The 21075-nt window shown below is 53.4% G+C and overlaps 1 protein-coding gene across 1 annotated transcript in view; it reads left to right on the plus strand.

The window, feature by feature from the left end:
- The window catches only part of CFAP77 (cilia and flagella associated protein 77), a 124888-nt gene that overhangs the window by 65207 nt on the left and 38606 nt on the right, over positions 1 to 21075 (plus strand). The window contains exons 2-3 of the mRNA XM_026514244.4: positions 5576 to 5675; positions 6213 to 6441. Of these exons, the coding sequence (XP_026370029.1) occupies positions 5576 to 5675; positions 6213 to 6441 (329 nt within the window). The remainder of the gene's footprint in view (positions 1 to 5575; positions 5676 to 6212; positions 6442 to 21075) is intronic.

Consider the following 21075-nt stretch of genomic DNA (forward strand, 5'->3'; position numbering starts at 1 on the left):
TGAGAGCACATAACATGAGCCTGGCACATAGGAAGTGCTCAGTAAATGTTAACTCCCTTCCTCATTCTTTTCTTTACTTCTGCAGCAAAGAGAGTGTGGTGGTCCCAAGGGATCCCCGTGTGGGGAAGGTGCTTACAGCCTTCACATGGCCCAACAGCCTGGACATGCCATCTACCCCAGGACCTTTGCACATTCCAGTCTGAGAGCTGTTGCCTCTGGGCTGTCTCTCATCCTGTTCAGGGCTGGGGGGTGGGGGCAGGAAGCTTGGGGACCCGAGTGGCCAATCAAAGCTGAGATTTGTGGCCAATCTCATCAGTTTCATGGATATCACAGTGTGGTTGCCATGGCAAAGCAGGTGATCAATACCATCAGACCTCATATTACCTTGCATCTCAATGGCTGCTGATCTCATGTCTGTCACAACTCCCTTGCCTGCGTCTGGAAGTTCAGGGTCAGGAGCTCTGAGCACCTGCTTGTCGATCCTTAGCTGGCTTCACACAGCTCCCCTGAGGAGCCCCGAGTCCTGCAGACCCCTCTGCCAGGCAGCTTCTCTGTGCAGGCTTCTAGAAGGCCTCTGTGGACAAGCTGGGAAAGGAGGCCAGGATCAGCGCCAGGCCCTTCCGCCTCAGGCTCAATGCTCCTCCCTGCTTCTGAGAAGCCCCTCAGAGAACCCTTGGCTCTTCGGCCCTCCCTTGCTGACCCACTAGAGTCTTCTTCAGGTCAGGGGACTCTGAAATGCCAATCCAAGGTCGGCATCTTTCTGTCTTTTCCTGCCCACTTTTCCCTGACCTGGTCATGACTTCCTGTCCTGTGTGCAGGTCACATCAGGCCTACTGTTTTCTGAAGTGGCAGCTCTTCCCGCAATCCCAAGCTATAGATGAACACAGCAGACTTGCCCCGGGGCCCTCCTGGGCGTAAGGCTACGACGTACATACTGTGTGTGTGTGGAGGGCGGTGCGAAGAAGTCACAGGCAGGCCCCCTCCGCGTGAGCAACACCTTGCCTGCAGAGCTGAGCCTGGCGTGCACGGGAAGGTGATGGATAGTTCATGCAAACGCCAAGTGAGTAGTTCAGAGGCAGCAGAGACCACGTGGAGTCAGACGTGGGTTCAACTCCTGCCTTGGCCTCTCATTAGCGGTGCGGCAAATAAGGCCCTAAAGCTGTCTGGGCCTCTGTTTCTCCACCTGCGAGCCGGGACAGTAGCAACCACGTTGCGGGATGGTTTTAAGCATTAGAGGAGACGGAGGTGAAGGAGCCTGGCGCGTGGTCACCGTGATGACAGGTGTCACTGTGGTCAGCGGCGTTGGCACAAGGTGGGCCCGTGAGCTCATCTCATCGGTCAGCTGAGCTGGTCTTGGGTGAGTCTGCTGTTCCTCTGGGCATCCACCTGTGAACACAGGGACCCCGAGGCAGCCGGCCTCCAGACCTGAAGGACTGAGCTGCCAAGGGCAGATTTTAGGCGCGGGAGTTTCAGGGGATGGGTGGAACCCGGGAAAAGGTCAGGGAGCACTCCCACAGTACTAGCCTGGACAGATGGTCTGCGCACAGCTCCGGGGGTGTTCTCGAGATGGGCCCAGGGACCCTTTGGTGGCCCTCTAAAATGCTGGGGGGCGACCTGCCCGAGAGGGAAGCAAGTCCAGCTGCGGGGCTGGGGGGCTGAACCCCTTCTCCGCTGAACTCTTGGGGAGCTCTATCTCATTCCCGCCGGCTGATACTCCAGTTTGGAAAAGTTAGAGCAAATGACAAAACCAGCACTCGGGGAATTCCAGAGGTGAATCCACCGACAAAAAAGCACGTAGCAGAGAGCCCTCTGGGACCTAACAAATTGTTCGTCTCGTGCCGGTGCTTACACAGTGCTGGCGTGAAGAGGGGTCTTGGCGGTGCTGGAGAACACATTGCTCTTTCAGCCTGTGGCCAGATGAATGGGTTCTGAAGGAGGCCAGCAGGCAGGACTGCGCGGCGTGCAGGGCACCTACATCAGCCCAGGAAGCAGCAGGACCAGCGCCCCCGAAGTCCCTGCGTGCTGCTCTCAGCCACCACCCCTGCCCCAAGGGCACCCGAGCTCCCTCTGTGGGCCCCTTGCATGTCTGGCTTCTTTCATCCCACACTTCGCGCGAGGGCCGCCGTACGGTTGTATGTGGCTATGTTCTTGTTGTTGCTGTGGTGTGGGATTTCCCAGCCTTGGCACTATCGGCATTTGGGGCCAGATAATTCTTCGTTGTTGGAGGCAAGGGCTGTATTGTGCGTGCAGGATGGTTAGCGGTACCCCTGGCCTCCACCCTCCATGTGGAAGGTAGAACTCCTTCCCGAGTTGCGACAACTCAAAATGTCTCCAACATAGCCAGGTGTCCTCTGGGAGGCCAAAATTGCCCGTAACTGAGAACCGCTGCTAGGGAGTGTTCTATGGAATGATTATGTCACAACTTTTTGATCCACCTATAATGGCCATTTGGATTGTTTCCGGTACTTGGCCAGTAGGAATTGAGGTGCTGTGAGCGTTCTCAGACACGTCTTTTTTGGACATGGGCACTTGTTCTGTTGGGTGTCCAGGAGGGAACGGCTGGGTTACCAGGTAGGCGTACATTCAGCTTTAATAGATATGGCTACATGGTTTTCCACAGTAGCTGTTTATACTTCCCGCCAAGTGCATCTGTGTTCTGCTTGCTCCACGTTCTCACCAATAGCATTGAGTTTTTACTTTGCATTTCTCAGACATTAAACAAGTTGGAATATGGATCTTGGCCACTTGGACATCCTCTTAATGAAGTGCCTGTTCAAGTCTCTTGCTCATCCTTCTATAGGATCACCTGCCCTTTTTTTCCTTATTGATTTGTAGCAGCTCTTTATATATGATGGATAAGAGTCCTTTGCCAGATATATGTATCGCAAAAATCTTCGCTTATTCTATGGACTCCGATTTTTAGAGCTAGAGGCAACCCGTGTTCCTCCAATCCAACCCCCTGGTGCACTTGACTATTGTTACTTTTCAGTTGTCCTTTTTGCAAAACGATAAATTTCATAAGGGCAAAGACTGTGAATCTGCTTTGTTCACCTTAGAACTCCCAATGCAGGGCTTGGTGCAGAGTAGGTACAAAATAAATATTTGAGGAGTGAAAGAATGGGTGGACCTTCCATTGGGATGATTCTTGCAGCCTAAGGCTTCAAAGTGTTTGGGCAGTTGTTGATTCCCTAACAACTCTTGGTGGAAAGTGCAGAGACAGGCACCCGCGTGCTTCTCTGCTTCCTCACCCTGCCTCCCCCAGCCCCAATGTAACAGCCAGCTCCTGAGTCTGTCTGTCGTTCCTTTGCCAGCTGGAAGTCTGCCCACCTGCACCTGCCCTGAGGGAGGCGGGGGCCTCTCCTGGAGAAGTCACATTTTAATTAACTTCTCCTGCAGTCACTGGAGAGGCCAGATCATTTTCATAAACAAATGAGAAGCCAGAGCTTTGTCTGCAGCTCAGAGTGAGTCTTGCAGAAGGAATTCAAAGCAAACCATCCAGCAGAGGCTCTGTGCATTTGCGTGGAACCCAGAGCTCCAACCCTCTCAAGGGAGGTGGGCCTGGGATTTGATGGGAAAGAAGAGGGAGAACAATGTATAGAAGAGAACTGATAGGGTCTCCAAGGACGCATTTCCTTCCTTCCTCCCTTCCTTCCTTCCTCCCTCCCTTCCTTTCTCCCTCCCTCCCTTCCTTCCTTCCTTCCTTCCTTCCTTCCTTCCTTCCGCCCCTACTTACCAGCATCTATTCTGTGCTGGGCACAGGGAAAAAGAGGTGAGAATAAGGAGGGCAGAGGGCAATCTCTGCACTTCCTGCTCAATTTTGCTGTAAACATAAAACTGCTTTAAAAAAAATAAGGTTTATCTTTAAAAAAAAAAAAACTAAAAAAATTACCCTTAAAATAAATAAAGACTGAGAGCACATTCTCCAGGGGAGACAGACATTAAGCTGATCATCATGCAATTAATGACTTAATTATACTGCTTTGTAATTTCTAATGGCTTTACTGAGATATAATTCACGTACCATACAATTCACCCAAATAAAGTGTACAATCCAGTGGCTTTTCGCATATTCACACACTCGGGCAACCATCACTACCACCAATTTAAGGACACCTCTTAGCCATCACCCCCCCACCACAAGCATTCCATTCCCATCTCCCTCCCACCCGTAAGCCACCACTAATCTACTTTCTGTCCCTATGGACTTGCTATTTGAGACATTTCACGTCAATGAAATCATGCAATACGTCATCCTTGGTGACTGGCTCTTTCCCTGAGTGTCATATTGTCAAAGCCCGTCTGTGCTACGGAGGTATTACTGGGTCATTTTGAAAGTGCCCCGTAGGTGGAGCTCAGGGCCCCCGATGCCATATAACAGGGAAAGTTGTCTGGACTGAAGGCAATCTGGGAGAGCTTCCCAGAGGAAGAGGTTTTTGAGCACCTGCAATGTGCCACCAGGAAAGGGAAGGCAATACAAGTCATGGTTCTGGCTGTGTGGGAATTTATAATCCAGGCAGGCTGGCTCGTGGGTGTTTGTTCAGCTGGTGGATCTGAGTGTGGGCTGGAGACACACGGCTTGGGTTCAAATCCCAGCTTGGCCACTTCCTACTGTGTGGCCTTGCGCAAACTGTCTGACTTGTCTGTGCCTCAGCTTCCTCATCTGAGAAATGGGGCTGGCGATGGGATCTGCCTCACAGGGCGGTGGTGAGGACCCAATGGGAGAAGCACAGGAAGGACTGAACATTGTATGTGGGACTCGGTCAGAATCCAACCAGGGCTCGAAGAAGCAGAGGAGATGTTCTAAGCACTGCACAGGATAGGACCTCTGAGCTCAGGGAGGATCGTGGGGATCGTGACCGTCTGTCTAGGTGTCTGCTTCCCTATCTATAAAATGGGGAATCGTGTGGTCGGTGATAGGGCAATTTTGTTCCTACAACCCCGTTCTGTGGGGCAAGGAGGAGTTCACCAGAAACCCAGAGAGTGAGGGAAGCCATCCAGCCCCTGGGAAGGTGGTAGTGGGCCTTGTCACCATAGCCCCACCTGCAGGTGAGGATTCTAGAAGGCATCGACATCCCCATGAGCTACAGTGACCGCGATATAAGCCATCTTTGGTAGGAATGAAGAGTCAGGTAGGAGAGATGGCCCCACCCCACCCCAAAAAGGGCCTCCGGGTGAACCTCTGAAGAAGGCCTTCCAGAATATCTGCAAGGGTGAGTCATGTCCCGCTCCGGCCAGGCTGATTTAGGCTGGACCCCAAATGCAGCTGCTTGGGGCAGGGACTTGTACCGCCCCCTTCCACTGGACAAACGTGCCTCCTCTTTCAAGACCCCAGGGGCCCTCCTGACTTGACTCTGCTCACTTGTCCCCCAGGATGAGCACCCCCGGCAGGCTTCTCCAGCGTGTGTCTGTGTGGCCCTCTCAGGGAGGTCTCTGTCATCCACACCCAGTAGCCCTGCAGGTCACCCACGGGGCCTGGGGCCAAGCGAGCATCTGATGACCCCCGTTGCTGAGTTTATTCGAGTGTTAGGTCTGGGATCCCACTCCTCACCTCTGCTCTCTGTCTTTCCCCAAACAGGCTGAACTCGGGAAGCCCCGGGAAAGGAGTTGCAGTCTGCCTGGGATTGATTTTAATTATGGACTCTACACCCGGGGGCTGGATGGAGGGGTCCCCGAAGGTGAGCAAGCAGACTCTGCAGCCCCAGGACTTGAGCTCTCAACCCAGGCTGGCCACTCGGCAGCTGGCCATGCTCCGGGGAAAGAGCCAGAGTCATGGGGTCTGCCCCAGGGCATGATTCTGGTGGAAACCACAGTCGGGGCTTGGTCGAGGTGGGGAGGTCCAGACAGAGTCCAGGTCGAAGGTAGCAGGGAAACAGTACGGGCCCCAGCCAGGGTGGAACCTTGTCCCCGGGCAAGACTGCGCTCTGCTCCGTGTGAGCTTCGAGCACAGAAGGGGCTCAGGATCAACCCTCAGATGGCCCCGAGGACGTAAGGGCCAGGCGAACCCTGCTCTGCAAAGGATGCTCAGGCGCCCTCTGGAATCTCTGGGAATCCTGACCCCTCCCTTTCCAGCGGGCCAAGCGGGGCTGTCCCGCAGCAGGCTCCAGGTTAATGGGAAGGTGTGCATGCCCCGGTTTCTTCTCAGTCAGGAGCCACCAACTGCTTCTCCTCCCAGACTGACTGCCGCACCATGGTGCTGTCTCTCCCTGCCCCAGCCATCGGACACTGGAACGTGTTTAAGCCGCAGCCCACCTGTCCCCACGAGCTGACCCGGAATTACATCACCATGAACCGTGGGGCAGTGAAAGCCGGCCTGGTAACTGCTCGGGAGAACTTCCTCTACCGTCGGCTCAACGACATCCGGATCAGTGACCAGGATGACCGGCACGTCAAGAAGGAACTGCCCTCTCTCCCACCAAATATGACGTTTGGGACCCCCACACGGTAAGGTGGCTGGCACTCAAGGCTCCATCCGTCACAATGGGGTGGGAGGGTGCTCAGAGGTGACTGAGTTAGGGAACAATGTGGGGCATGACTTCTGACTCCAGGAAGGGGCGAGTGTTCCAGGCCTGGTCAATGAGTGTGTCTCACAAACCTTGGTCACAGTGATTGGTTCAGCAGCAGACACGTTAACCCATGTCCCAGCTCTGGAACGCATGGCATTCCATAAAAGCAGAATGTGGTTGCATGTAATCAAATCTCAACTCAAACTGCCTTGGTGTTTTTTTAAGTGGAATTTACTGGCTTATATGATTGAGAGCTCTGGGGTACACAGCTTCAGGCATAGCTTGATCTAGGTAATCGAGGGATGTTATCAGTATTTGGTGTGTCTCTCCAGTCCTGGCTTCATTCTCTGACAAGCTTCTTCCTCACGTGGCAAAATGACCAAGAACAGTTCCATTCTCCACGGGAAGGGCACAGAAAATTCAACAGAGACTTGAGATTAAGATTCTTTGGTCCAATTTTAGAGCCTTGCCTCTCCCTGAACCAACCCCTGTGAGTAGGGATTGTGAAGTACACTGATTGGCCAGTCCTGGGTCACATGTCTGCCTCTGAACCAATTGCTGAGACCAGGAGATTCTGAGGCCCTGATTGGCCAGGCCTGATCACCTGCCCCTTCTGGGAGGGGATGGGTGGTTGGAATCCGGGTCGACAGGCCCCAGGGGCTGCTGGTGGAAAAGATGCAGAAACCGAGGTTCTGAGCCCAGAAGGAGGAGAACAGAACACAAGAGCAGACAAAACCAGCGGATGCTGGATACCGCAAGCCTTCCTAACCCAAACTATGTCACAGTACAAACGTCACAAAAATCACTGGTGTTTATGCCTCGCACCGTAGAAATAAACAGAAGCACTCACAGCTGGCAAAAAGTGGCCTGAGGCGTCCAGCTGCCCCAAGACCCCCCCACCCCACAGATGCCCGCGCCTGAGAAGCCAATATCTTGGTCCATCTGTGTGGATCAAGCCACTTTCCCACCCCCATCCCACGGGTCCTGGATAGGTGACTTTCTCAGGCTCCGCTAGTATACTTTATTTATTTATTTTCTGGGTGGTTCCTTATCTTTAACTTTTCTTCTAATCATTTTTTATTGTGGTAAGATGTACTATTTTTAAATGTCCGGTTCAGTGGCATTAAGTCCATTCGAGCCGTGAACCACCGCCACCATCCGTCTCCAGAACTTCCTCTTCGTCCCAGACTGAAACTCGGTCCCCACCCAGTAAACGCTCTCTCTCTGTTCCTCCCAACCCTCAGCTCTTGGTAGCCAGCACTCTGCTTTCTGCCTCTATGATTTTGAAACTGTAGATGCCTCATCTAAATGGAATCATGCAATATTTGCTCTTTCGTATCTGGCTTATTTCATTTACCATGATGTCTTCGAGGTTCATCCATGTCCATAGCAGGTGTCCGAATTTGCTTCCTTTTTAAGGTAAAACGGTATCCCATTGTGTGTATACACTATGCTTTGTTGATCCATTTATCCATCGATGGACATTTGGGTCATTTCCACCTTTTGTGCATGGTGCTGCTGTGAACCTGGGTGTGCAAATATCTGTTTGAGCCCCTGTTTTCAATTCTTTTGGGACATCTGCCCACGAGTGGAATTGCTGGGTCATATGGGATTCTAGGTTAAGTTTTTTCAGGAACCGCTGGAGTGTTTTCCACAGCGTGAGTCACCGTACTTTTGCATGCTTTTCCCTGCATATTCTCATGACCCTACCTAGTAAAACCTACTTGCTCCCAGAGATCAGATCAGCATCATCTCTGCGGTAAGCTCTCCCACCTCTTGCAGACATCTGTCTCGCCTGAAATGCATTTCTATTCACCAGCCCTCAAAACCTGGACTGTGACACTGGAGACACATTGGAAAGTCATTTCTAGACTGGATTAACTCATCATCTGCACACCATCCTTCGCCCGCCTCTGAAGTAATGGCCCCAGTCAGTCCCTCCAAGGCAAGGCAAGGTTTCCCAAGACTGCCCGGAGTGCAGAGGGACAGAGAGTCCCACTATGTGCCAGATCCGGGCTGGTCACCGGTGTCTCCAGGACAGTATGATTTCTGGGAGCAGCTCTGGTTAGGAGTCAGCCTGGGGGTCTAGTCCCAGCATGGCCCCTGGCTGTTTCCCCTCCAAGGCTTCCAATTCCTCATCCGTAAGTAGGGTGTTACAGCAGTAACTCGGCATTCCAGGATTCCCGGATTATGTTTGATCTCTATGCCAATTTCCCTTCCCTGTCTTTAAAACCCCGTGCAGGAGCTCGGCACGGTTACTTGTCCAGCTTAGGCAGGGAGAAATGAATTGACCTCCCCGATATGGGTTCTCAACCTGATGTGCTTATATTTAAAAACACAATTTTAGGGGCCCTGGGTGGTGCAGTCGGTTGTGTCCGACTCTTGGTTTCGGCTCAGGTGGTGATCTCAGGGTTGTGAGATCGAGCCCCCCCTTCGGGCCTCCCTCCCCTGTGCCCCTCACCACCACTCTCTCTCTCTCTAAATCAGTGAATGAATCTTTAAGAAAAAATTGTGGAAGACATAAAACATTGCCATCACCTAGTTCAAAGCCCTTATTTAAAACAAGAAAGCAGGGGCACTTGGCTGCCTCAGTCGATAGAGCGTGTGACTCTTGATCCTGGGGTCATGAGTTCAAGCCCCACATTGGCCATAAAACTTCCTTTAAAAAAGGTAAAAAATAAAATGAACAGGGCGCCTGGGTGGCTCAGCCCGTTGGGCATCTGATTCTTGATTGCGGCTCAGGTCATGCTCTCAGGGTTGTGAGATCGAGCCCTGTGTCAGGCTCTGTGCTCAGTGCGGAGTCTACTTGTCTCTCTCCCTTTGCTCCTCCTCCTCCCTCTTTCTCTCTAAAATAAATAAATAAAACCTTAAAAAACAATAAAATAAGTAAAACAAGAAAGCAGAAGTTCAGGGAGGTGAAGAGACTTTCTCGAGCAAGTTGTGACCTGACAAGAGCCTGACCTAGAGCCAGGCGGGCAGACTCCCTGTCCAGTGCTCCTTTCCATACCTTGCCTCCTCGGGACCGAGGTGCAGTGCGAACACCCATAGCTGCTGGTCCTGGGGCTGCGTTATTCCACGTACAACGGAAAAGCTTAAGTCAGCTGGGCTCAGGAAGGACATCCATTATCATCTGGCTTTCAATATAAAATCTTAAATTGCTATAAAACCGAGTGGCTACAATTCCAGGGGAAGGACGTGATGAAGTGCCGGCTATATCTTCTGTGATGGTAAATGGGCTTTGCATATGCAAATTGAATGGATTTTAAAATGGTATTTAATGACAATTTTCGTAGCAGACGTTAACATTAATTGCACAAAAATGAAAATGCTGCATTAGGTTGCTGTTAGCAGCAAATATCGTGGCCATAAACCTTTATCTTTATCAACAGCAGCCCTTTCTCATGTGACAGGGCAGCTCAGCAAATTGCAAGCAAAAGGGCTTTTACGGAGCAAAAATATCCCCCAAAGTAGGCCCAAATCAGCATCAATTCCGCTTTATTTCTTCCTAAGTGGAGGTTAAGTGGCTGCTGGAAAAGCTTTTACCGAGATGCCCAGCCTGCCTGCAGAGCCCCTCCGCCTCACCACGTAAGTGCAAGGAGCAGTTCAAAGAGGAGCGCCCCTCTCCATAATGGGGCTATTACTTTAAAGTTATGGGGCCGAGGCTCATTTCCTAATGATCACCTTTTACAAGCCTCGATTGTATTTATTTCTTTACTTTAAAAGCATGTTAAAAAACCAAATCTGATTACACACGATTACCCGAGGAGTTGTTGGGGCGATTTGGTCCGATAAATAAATAGACAAAGAAACAAATGAGTGCCATTTACTCACAAGTACAGATACGTTAAAAAAAAATAATAAAGTCCCATCTCAGACTAAAGACACAGAAAACTCACGCCAAGCTAGGGATGCTAATGAGTGGGCCAAGTGCCACGCGAGATAAAATTCTGACCACAGCTATTCCTCCTGTCCCCCCGATATCAAATCCTCTTGCCCTTCATGTATCTTACGATACACAAAATAACGGGTGGGGGGCCGGCGCGCGCCTCCACCTGCCCGCCCGCCCCCTCAGCCTCTCCGTACCAGATGCGATCCAAACCTGAATTTGGGCTTATTGAATTATTTCCTTTCCAGTTAACTGATTTGGTTTCCGATCCACAGCGATTTTTTTGCAGACTGTCACTACATCGGAAAGGTACATTTCAGTTCATGAGCTGGTGTGGCTAAAAGAAGGGGGGCCCCAAGCAATGATCGGGAAACAGAGCCCATGTGGGCTTGCGGTCACAAGCTGGGGCCACGGACGAGTCGACCCACGGCGATGATCGGCCCATGCAGTAATTATAAAGTTTGAATGAGGTGCCGCATTTTAAAAAATCAGGAGACTTCATATAAAAACCTGGATTTCCCGCTTCCCCTAAAAAGTCAGAAGTTGGACAACCGGGGTCTGCACCCCTGCCTGGCACCAGGGGCTGGGGCCAGGAGGCAGGGCCCCTTTTGGACAGAATCTATGCATGCTCTTCCATCTAGCCCATCCCACCCAGCCTGGCTTCTCTCCTTTTTGCTATTTGTCTGGTCCTGGGGGACGCTAAGTTTGCAGCCCCCCAGTGTAGACTGGCCATCCTGGTCCCTCCGCTAACTGCTGCTTCCTTTGCTCCTCCGAAAGAGGTAGGGGCCACCACTGAAAGAGGCTGCTCTGGACTGAGTTTACGTGGCAGGACTTTGGTGCGTGGAATCGCTAATGCTGATATCAATCCTATGAGGCAGGTATTCGCTTCTCCGGCCAGGAATGGGGGTGCAGCTTCTGGCTGCAAGGTGGCAGAGCAGGATTTGTACCCCGTCTGGCTGGCCGGCTTGAAGACCACACCCCTAGGATCAGGCGGCTGGAGAGAGCCCGTGCATTATCCGCTCTACCATCTCACTGTCAAATCTCAGACTTCAAGTCAGGGAAGGATTTTAAATTCTCATTACCCGCGTGTAGGGCTGTAACACAGATCTCCAAGCATGCTGCGACCCAAGGTTCATAAACAGATATGTCTGGAGGCCAGAAATGTAACTATTAAAGAAGCACTTAATTATTGATGCATTTTAATAAGTGTTTGCAAATGTTCACATGCCCTCCGCACATCTTAATTGTTACTACTCCTAATTGGTCCAGCATTGTCGATTATGATGAGTCAGGGAGGCGGGGAGGGGAGGAGCGGCAGGTGCGGGGCAGCAGCTGGAGCTCCTGGCAGATTCTGGGCACCCAGGCTCTGCCACTATCCTGCCTGGGAGCCTCATGCCACACGCAAGGCAAGGATGCTAGCAGGAAGATCCATCACTCAGCCGAGAAGCAAACAACCCCCCCTGCACGTCTGTGTACGGCATGGGCCAGATGAAAGGCGGTAGGCCCCTGCTCTGAACTCATAAGGACAGCTATGTATTGTTGTTATAATTACACGTCAGGCCTGAGCGCCTCCGAGGCACCCTCTCCTTAAATAACTCCGAACAGCTCAGTGAGTGCCAGGTTGGGACTCTCACATCCCATCTTATAGAAAAAGAGACAGAGGGTCAGAGAGGTGAAGTTATTTGCCCCTGGCTGCTCTGCTCTGCGATAGGGATTGGTCTGGTCTGAACACTTGTGATGGTGACCGTGGCCCTGCCCTACCTGCCTAGCAAACACAAGGATGGAGGTGACACGGGTGGAGATGTTACCCAAGCGTCCTCTGCACTAGAGGGGGACGGAGACAGAATCTGATTATACCCATATACAGAGAGAGTGGAAGACCATTCTGTCTATATTTTTCTTAAAGCTTTAAACTTACTCTGAACACAATGAGCCTCCCTTCCGATGTGCCCTTTCTCTTCCCTTCCCCTTTGGTGGCTCCCCACTTCCCGATAGACAAACTCCTTGATGGGAGACACAAAACTGTCACTGCACTGGATGCTCCCAGCATGCTTTGCGCACCTCAGCATCCCCAGTGCTGACCACAGTGCCCTTGCTGTAGAGGTCCTCAGTAAACACTTGTCCAATGAACCCACAAACAAGTGGCCACTTTGGAATCTGAATGTGAAGCCGGTAGCGATGTGCAACTTCGGCAGAAAACCTGGTTCATTCACCAATTCGTCTAGTCCAGACCCACCCCCCATCCTGGCGCTGAACGCATTCAGACCATGGAGAAAGGAGAAGCACAAGAAAGGTAGGAAATGCTACCAGCCCACTCTCTGTCTGCGCTGCTGCCCGCCCAGCTATCAGACGCAGCATCAGCCTGACATTGACAAATGTGAAGGATGGAGGAAATTTTACAGGCTGTTAAAAAATGTTTGCTGCCTGACAGGTTTTTTGAATCTTCCTGCCAAGCTGATTTATTTTACAAATTTACAATGGGCCCATCAATCACTCTGGGTTATTTTGTTTCTCCCTGAGCTGACGGCCAAAATCCAAGCCGCCCACCCAAACTCCCATAAAATAATAATAAACCCCTTCCCGGACGCCTGTCCCGGGGATCCAAGACAGTTTCTGAATGGGGAGACCAACTCCAGATTTACTGGTGGCCTGAATGCCGGCTGAATGAAACCGGCCTGACCACAAGGGGGAGCATGTGGATCTCGCAAGGTCCCCCGCGCCCAGCACGCACATCCTGCTGGCCTAGACACCCGGCCGACCTGCTCTGGATACTGGCAGTGAATAGTTCTCTGCTTTCCTGGACACGCTGGTCCTGGAGGCCAGGGACAACGTCAGTTTTGTCCACTGCCACATCATCAGAGCCTAGTACACAGTAGGCACTCAATAAGTATTTGTTCAGAAATATGGTTCAGGGCCTTTGAGGGCTTTGAGACAGAGTTATTGAAAGTGAACACACACAGTCCATTTGAGACCAGAGAGGACATGATAAAACCAGAGTCCTGTGTCATTTAACAGGCTCTGCTCTGCTCCCCTGTGGTTGATGTTATGAATCAATATTGTGGCCATGCTGCCTCAAAGAGTGAATGTGTCCCTTGGCCTCATTACTAGAGGTAGCAAGTCCAGAACAAGGGAGGTGACCTTCCTACTCTTCTGCTGCTCAGGTCACACTGTAGCATCAACTTAAAAAATATGAGGCACCATACTTTTAGGGGAGGCCCAGAGACAGCAGGAAGGAGGAGAAACCACTATGTACGAAGAACATGACACCAAACAAGGACAGTGGAGCGGCTTTGTTCTCAGAGCCTCGAGAGAACAAAACGAGGACCGGTGTGTGTGTTTGCAGAGCAGGACTGGTGGTTCCTGCGGCAGAGCCCTTGCTCAACAGCGGACCAGTGCATCATTCCGTTAAATCCCGACAACTCTATCAGGGAGGGACTATCATCTCCATTTTATAGATGAGAAGACTGAGGCTCGGAGAGGCACTTGCCCAGGGCCACACGGCCAGTCAGTGACAGAGCCAGGATCTGAGCGACGTCTCCTTCCAGAGCCGCTGTCCACACCTGCAGCCTGCCTGTTTCCAGGGGGCAGAGCCAGAGCCTGGGCGAGGAAATCCTTTCTCATCCTGAGCCCCGTCCACAAGGCCGCCTGTGTCCAGGCGAGTCCTTGGCCATGGTACGGCCTCCGCGAACGAGACTGCAGCAATCAGCGGCTGGTGCTGGCGAGCGCTTAGCGGGGACCCAGCCTTCCGCAGAGTGACTCAGTATCTCCTCCCTGCAGCCCGCCACCTCCCACAAGGAAACGGAGGCAGGGAGAGGTTATGTCCCTGCAGCAAGAGCTCACAGGTGATCGTGGAAGCTTGGGGGGTTCAGGTCCAGGCAGTTTACTCTAGGACCCTCATGCTCGCGGAGGTGTTGGCGGCACCCCAGACCTACACCTCACTGCCAGGCCGGGTCCTGGGACACCCCACGCTGGATCCGACAGGGGGCCCCTCCCCAGGGGCAGCCTGCTTCCATGGACCTGACCTGGATGGCCTTTTGTTAAAAGAGGCCCAGGAAGGGGGAGTAGCTGGGAGGAGGTGGGGGGGCCCATCCTCTCCCCCTTCCTCTCTGGGACCCCTGCCCAGCTGCTCCTGCTGCATCCTCTCCCACCTCCCCAAACTCCTGCTCACTCCTTCCTCCAAGGCGGCTTTGTTGCCAGAGCCAGGAACGAGACATTTTTCATGCTTTGCCTTTTTCCCCCTCCACTCTCCTGTGGCCCAGACAGAGATTTATTCCCGGCCCGAGGCTCCGGCATTCGGAGCAGGGAGGGCTCAGGGAGGCGCTGATGGGCCCATAATGGATAGGGCCGTGCTCCCCTGGGGCCTGGCCCTCCCGAACCCCATCCATCAGGAGCGGCTCGGTGCCAGGGTCAGCGCTAACGAGGCCGCAGGCTGCTCCCCCTCGGGGCCTCCCCAGCTCCCGCTCTCCCGCTTCTGATTTTTCCAGACCCGGGCCTCACCTGCTGCGTCGGTGGGCAAAGCGTGGGAGTGGGCCTGGCGCCCCGGCCTCCGCAGCCCCGGCCTTGACACAGCTGGAGGGTTTCTGGGCTGCAGCTGGCTCTGCCCCTCTGACGTGGGGCACGGAGGAGCTGGTCCTGTGGGGAGAACCAGGCTTCGCGCCTAACACAGCCCCCTACCCTGCTGCCATCCCCACGCAAAAGAATTCATAGTGTAAAGCGTGTTGCTGAACATGTTGCGCTCAGGGGCCAACTCAGTCCCTTTCCCTTTGGAGGCCAGATGCAGGGGGCCTTTCATGCGCCCCCTGGGCGCCCGCACCAGATTCGATAAATAATAATACCAGCATCCGTTTCGTTAGCTCCGGAAGCCAGGTTTGGGGATGGGCCCTCGTGCACAGCCTTTTCCCTGACCTTCAGAATGACCCTCTAGTAGCAACATTCTTTCTACAGATGGGGAAACTGAGGCCCAGAGACACTTGTCTATGATCGCGTGGCCGGAGAGTGGGGTTTGACCTCAAAGGTCCTACCTGTCACTTCTGTCCTGTTCTGCGTGCTCACCTGGTGCCCGCCTGTGCCGGGCGTCACGCCGGGTGTTCGGGACACCGAGAGGAAGCAGGACACAAAATGAAACACGGCGACGCAGTGCACGCTGCTTCTGGGGTGGGGGGCGGAGGGCGGGAGACGGCGGAGGGCGGGAGACGGCACAGGGAGATCCTGGGCCCTGCCTGGTTTGCTCACTGCTGTGTCCCCAGTGCCTAGCACGGCCTGGCATGCAGTAGGTGCTCAATACATGCTTGTTACCTCACTGCATGGAAAAGAAGAGCTGGCTTGCTTATGATCCATCCCCAACCTGGAAGCAGCCGACACAGGAGATGTGCAGCTCTTCCCTGGGCTTGGACCTGTCGGGCGCTAAGATTGTCCTGGGGCTTCCGTCACAAATCACCACGAACTTAGTGCCTTCACACAACAGAAATAAATTCTCTCCTAATGTGGAGCCAGAAATCCAAACTCAAACTGTCACAGGGCCCCCCTTCTCCCCGAAGGTTCTAGGCGAGAACCCCCCTGCCTCCGTCAACCTCTGGTGGCCCCGGGCGCTCCTGGGCTGACTCCTGCAGTCTCAGCTCTGTGCTCACACGGCCTCTTCTCTGTGTGTCTGGGTCTCTCTCCTTTGTCTCCAATAATTACACATGTCACTGGATTCAGGGCGCACCCCAATAATCCAGGATGAGCTGACCTCAAGATCCCCAAACTAGTTACACCTGCAAAGCCTGCTTTTTGAAATCAGGTCACATTCGTGGGCTCTGGGGGTTAGGAGGACATATCCTTGTTGGGGGGCACCCACTATTCACCCCACTATAATAATCAGGGCGTCTTACCACAAAGTCAGAAGGCCCTACATTTCAGGCACCGTGGGGTTTTGGGGAAACTGCTTTATTGATAGCTGAATTATTGCTTTGGGATGCCTGCTCCTGGCGTCTTGTTACACGTTGCCTGTCTTGTGTTTGTGGAAAATAAGGAAGCGTTTGCATTCAGTCAAAAGTTTTGATCAGCCAAAAGATGATCGCACCCCCGCTTTCCGGAGGAACAAACGTTCCGCCACGCCTTTCCTCTGTGTTTATTAGGAAACTCTCCAAAACCCCAGAGAAGTTTGGAAGCTTCCTAAGTCCATGAACCTGCCACTCGGATTTCACGAAGTTTATCCCCTGGCTGTATTTGCGCCCGAGCCCTTATTTAAAAAATAAAATAGAACAAATACAGCTTGAAGCCCCTTCTCAGCCCTTCCTAGCCCCACGCCCTTCCCTCTGCTCCCAGAGGCCAGCCTGAGGTTGGAATACACATCCTTTCCATCCAGGTTTTCCCGTCTTCGCTACACCGTTAGAGGCCATAAATAACGCGTATTAATTTGTTCGTGTGGCTTCAGAACACATAAATCCCTTTGCATGGCGACTTGCTTTTTTCACTCTACACCTTTGCAAATGTCACCCTGGTCCCCTGGGTGGGTGTATTCGTCTCTCATCGCTGGACATCCAGGTGGCTCCTCATTCCCTGTGTGAGAGATTCCTCAGGGTCGAGTCCACGGGCGGAGTTGTGGGGCTGAAGGGGGCCCTCCTCAGCTTCTGCCAGATGCTGGCGCCCTCTCTGCCACCCCCACGGGGCAGGGAGGCCCCATCTGCTACTCACTTTGTCCCCAGATGCCAGGACCCCTGCACAGCGGACGCCTGAGTGGTCTACAAGGCGTTGTGTCCCCAGTCGTGTCCATTGGCTTTGCTGGGCCTTCTCCCCCGAGAGGGGCTCAAGCTCCAGCCGTGCCTGGAGCGGAATGGCGGTGGGGGGGGGGGGTGCGTTACAGGTGCACAGGGGGAGCTCCCAAGTTTCAGGTGCAGGCCCTCAGGGTTGAGAGAAGCTTCCGAAAAGCCCGTCCGGCTCTGCTGTCCATCCTGCCGCCGCCCGCCTCTGGGCGCCTGTGTGGGGAAACTGCTAATTGACTTCACCCTTGTGAAAAATGTTAACAAATTGCAAATGACCTCTTAGACAAATTTAGAAGTCAGGCGCGCACTGCTAACTAAGCCTCCCTCCTCTGTCATTAGCTTTTATGTTGGATCCACAAACAATTAAAAAATAACCACAAGCCCAGAGGTCCTCTTCTCTAATTAGCTCTAAGAGTCCTGCCAGGGAGAGCAGCACCTCAATTACCGCCCCTTCCTCCAGGCGAGTTAGAAAAGACAGGCCCTCGGGCCAAGGGGGACAATTAGGAACAAGGCGGTGGGGGTGAGGAGCGGTGTCGGAGCTGCAGGGGCCCCCGGGGGCCAGAGCTGACCCGCCGCCCACCCCACAGAGGTGCTGGGGGCCGCCAGGTTGGAAGGTCCTCTGTACGGGAAAGGCTCAGAGCTGGACCCCCCAAAGGGTGCCGGGGACCACGTGGGCCAGGCCCCCCGGGGGGTGGGGGCTGCAGCCTTGCTGAAATGCAGGGGCCTGGGCCCCAGGCCTGGTGAGTCAGAAAGTCTGATGATGGGGCTCAGGCCGCTCGACCTGGGATAAGCTGTCGGGGTGACTCTTGTTTGTCCTCAAGATTGAGGACCTCTGGCCCCCACAGGATTGAAACGCAGCTTTGGACGCAGGCCCAGGCCTGTGTCTTCCCACTCCAGGCAGCTGGCGAGAGGGTGACCTCTGCGAGCCCCTGGGCACTCTTGCCTCCATGAGCCCCGACTGCCACAAAATTTAATATTATATTATATATTATAATAATCTAAAATATTTAATGGCTGCGCTGATTTTAGAAGAAATCAAAACATTTCCATGGGTCCCTAACTGTCCTAGGGCCTAGGCGTCACGCCTCCTGGGCCAAGGGACAGGTTGGTCCTGCTTTTCCCCTTCGGGCCTGATCAAACCCTCCCTCCTTGGAGCGAGTTTCCTCTCTTCTCCCACCTCTTCCTGAGGGAGCAGTAACAGAGGTGGGGAGAGGATGGAAAACTGGCCGTGACTCCTGAAGACCCCAGACTCCGCACAGCACTCTCCAGCTCCCACGCTGAGGGATCTCGAGCTCACACTCTCTGCAGGCCTCCACTTCCCCGTCTGTAAGTGGGGTCAAGACCATGGCCTCCTGCGTCAGAAGACATGGTGTGAGTTCATCGGTAAAGAGCCCTTGGAGCTCTTGAAAAGACAGACACCAAGTATTGTCACCACGTGTTACCGTGATTCCAGGGGCGCAGAGCGGGGGTAGAGTTTCCCACGCCCGCAGAGGCCCGGCAGGCAGAAGCGGGAAGCCGGCGCGGTGCGGGGCAGTAGGGGATGGTGGGGTCTGTGTCACAGTCGGGCACACGCCTGGTCGAAGGGCTGCAGCTCCAGCCAGTTACTGACCCGTGGGAATGGGGGCCCCACATTGCCCTAACAGCCGATCTGATGCCTCACTAAGGAAAGCCAGACATTTGGAGTTTTACGTGAGTTCTGATTTAAATATATATATATTGGTAGCAGAGAGACTTTGAACGCTACAGACCACACTAAGCTGGTGTGCGAGCCAGCACGGCCTGGAGACTGCTCTTTGCAACCACATTGGTTCAGGTCCCCCAAATCCGGGTCCCGAGCAGCCCACTTCCTCTACTTGAACCGCACCGATCGTTCGATATCATTCACACTAGTTCCTCGTCAACCGGTTTGCTCGTGAGTCAAATGGGGAGTGATTGTAGTCGCAGGTCCTCTCTCTCCGTGGGGTGCTTGAGAGGGTGACACGGAGCCATCCCAGGCACATGGTGCAGCGTGGGAGGGAGGGGGCATGGTGGTCAGGTGCCCTCGCAGGGGCCTGGGGTGACGGAACTGTTGTGTATCTTGACTGTGCGGTGGGCCCGTGAACCTCTGCGTGTGACGACATTGCGTAGAAATAAATACATAAACGAATACGAGTAAATGCGGGGAGAGCTCAATGAGGTGGGTGGGCCGTCTCAGGGCCGATACCCCAGCGGTGGTTTTGTTCTTTAGTTTTGTAAGAAGTTACCATTGAGGGAACTGGGGTAAAAGGAACATGGGAATCTCTCTGTTTTGTTTCTTACAACTGCTCGTGACATCTGCAACGATCTCAATAAAAATTTTAATGTAAAAAAAAAATGGATTTAGCTGCGGCTTTGGTACCGTGGAGGCAAAGTTAGCCAGGAGCACTTATTAGAAGAAACGGCAGGGCTGCTGTAGGCACGAGCCAAGGGCTCAGCAGACGGTCACTGAAGTCACTTGGCTGTCAGACACAGGGGCCCGTTCAGGAAGCCTCGGGTGCGGAGGAGAAGGGAAGATGCCCGAGCCCCGAAGCGCGCTGCTCCGTGCTGAGCACGCAAGCCCCACGGGGCAGGAGGAGCACCCCAGCCGATGCGCCCGGAGCTGGGGCTCCTTAGACGGTGTCACTGTTGGCTGTCCCTCGTGGGCTCGGTTTTGATTTAGAGCCTCTGACAGAAGCCCAACCCTCCAGCCTTCTCCCTCCTCCAAAACCAGACCTTCCGCGGTCCTTGGCCGTGGCCCATCCTGGAGGCAACTGTCTACTCCTCCCGGCCTCCGGGGCTGTGCAGGGGGCTGGTGCCAGTGCCTTGCCCGCCCCCTGGGAGCAGCAGACCACTGGCATATTAGAGATGGATTTTAATTTTATTTTAACAAAATAGCTGTCTCCACTGGAAAAGCTTCAAGCGCCAAATAAGGACCAGTTTTGAGCGGAATCACGTTGAACAGACCTCCGTGCTGTCATTGATTTTCCAGGAAGAAAAAAATTGCCTCTGGCTACTAAACCGAATTAGTAGTCACTGATGACCAATTATTTTAGCCCGCTGTGAACGGAGAGCCGTACTAAAATCCGGTTTGTCAGACCCAAGGCTCCCTTCTCAAACACCTTTCAACAAATGTGTACCTGAAGTCCCTCAGAAGGTTCCTGCAGCTTCCTCTCTTCCGCCAACTTCTCCAGCTCCACGAAGTTTTAATGAGCAGCGAAGATGAAGATGGGTTGCCATGAAAGGGGCCCCCTAATCCACAGAGCGCTCTTTGGCAGAGAGGAGCCGTGCCAGCAAATCAGAGCTGTCAGCCCTCATCCCCCGCACGCACAAAGTGTCAGCCTAATGTTTGCAAATGATAATTTCCATTTCCCTTGCTCGTCCCTGGTGCCTTCATCCGAGATCAACCCCTGGTCTGGGGTATCAATCGCGAAGCAGCGAAGATGGATTGGATTGAACTAATTTGAAGTTTCTTGCAGGCCTACCCCGAGTAGAGCTGATTTCATTTCATTTTATTCCCCATTTTCCGCTTTATTAGACTTAGTTTTGACACGGTTTTGTTGTTAGCAAAAACGTCAGGGTGGTGAGGAACTTCTCCGAGAGGTTCCTGCCAGGTTATGGGCAAGCAATTTGTCACTGAAGGGCACTGCTCAGACACACTGGAAAGGGTGCGCGGAAATCCTCGCAACTGTGCGCGAGGGCCCAAGGCTCCCCAGGATGGGGCTGCCCGGGCTCAGGACCCATTGGCCTTCTCTCCATAGAGGAAGCACTGTCAGACGGAAAACACAGCTTTACCGCCTGGGCACAGAGCAGGACCAGCGGCAAGGCCACCGGACAGGCCACTGGACAGCGACCACTGGATCTCTCGCCCCCTTTGGGGTCACCGAGTGCACAGCCCAACTGTGAGGAGGCAGACTTATTAGAGCCAGGGGAACCTGGAGGGGAACCG

The sequence above is a fragment of the Ursus arctos genome, unplaced genomic scaffold, assembly GCF_023065955.2.
Source record: "Ursus arctos isolate Adak ecotype North America unplaced genomic scaffold, UrsArc2.0 scaffold_18, whole genome shotgun sequence".
NCBI lineage: Eukaryota > Metazoa > Chordata > Mammalia > Carnivora > Ursidae > Ursus > Ursus arctos.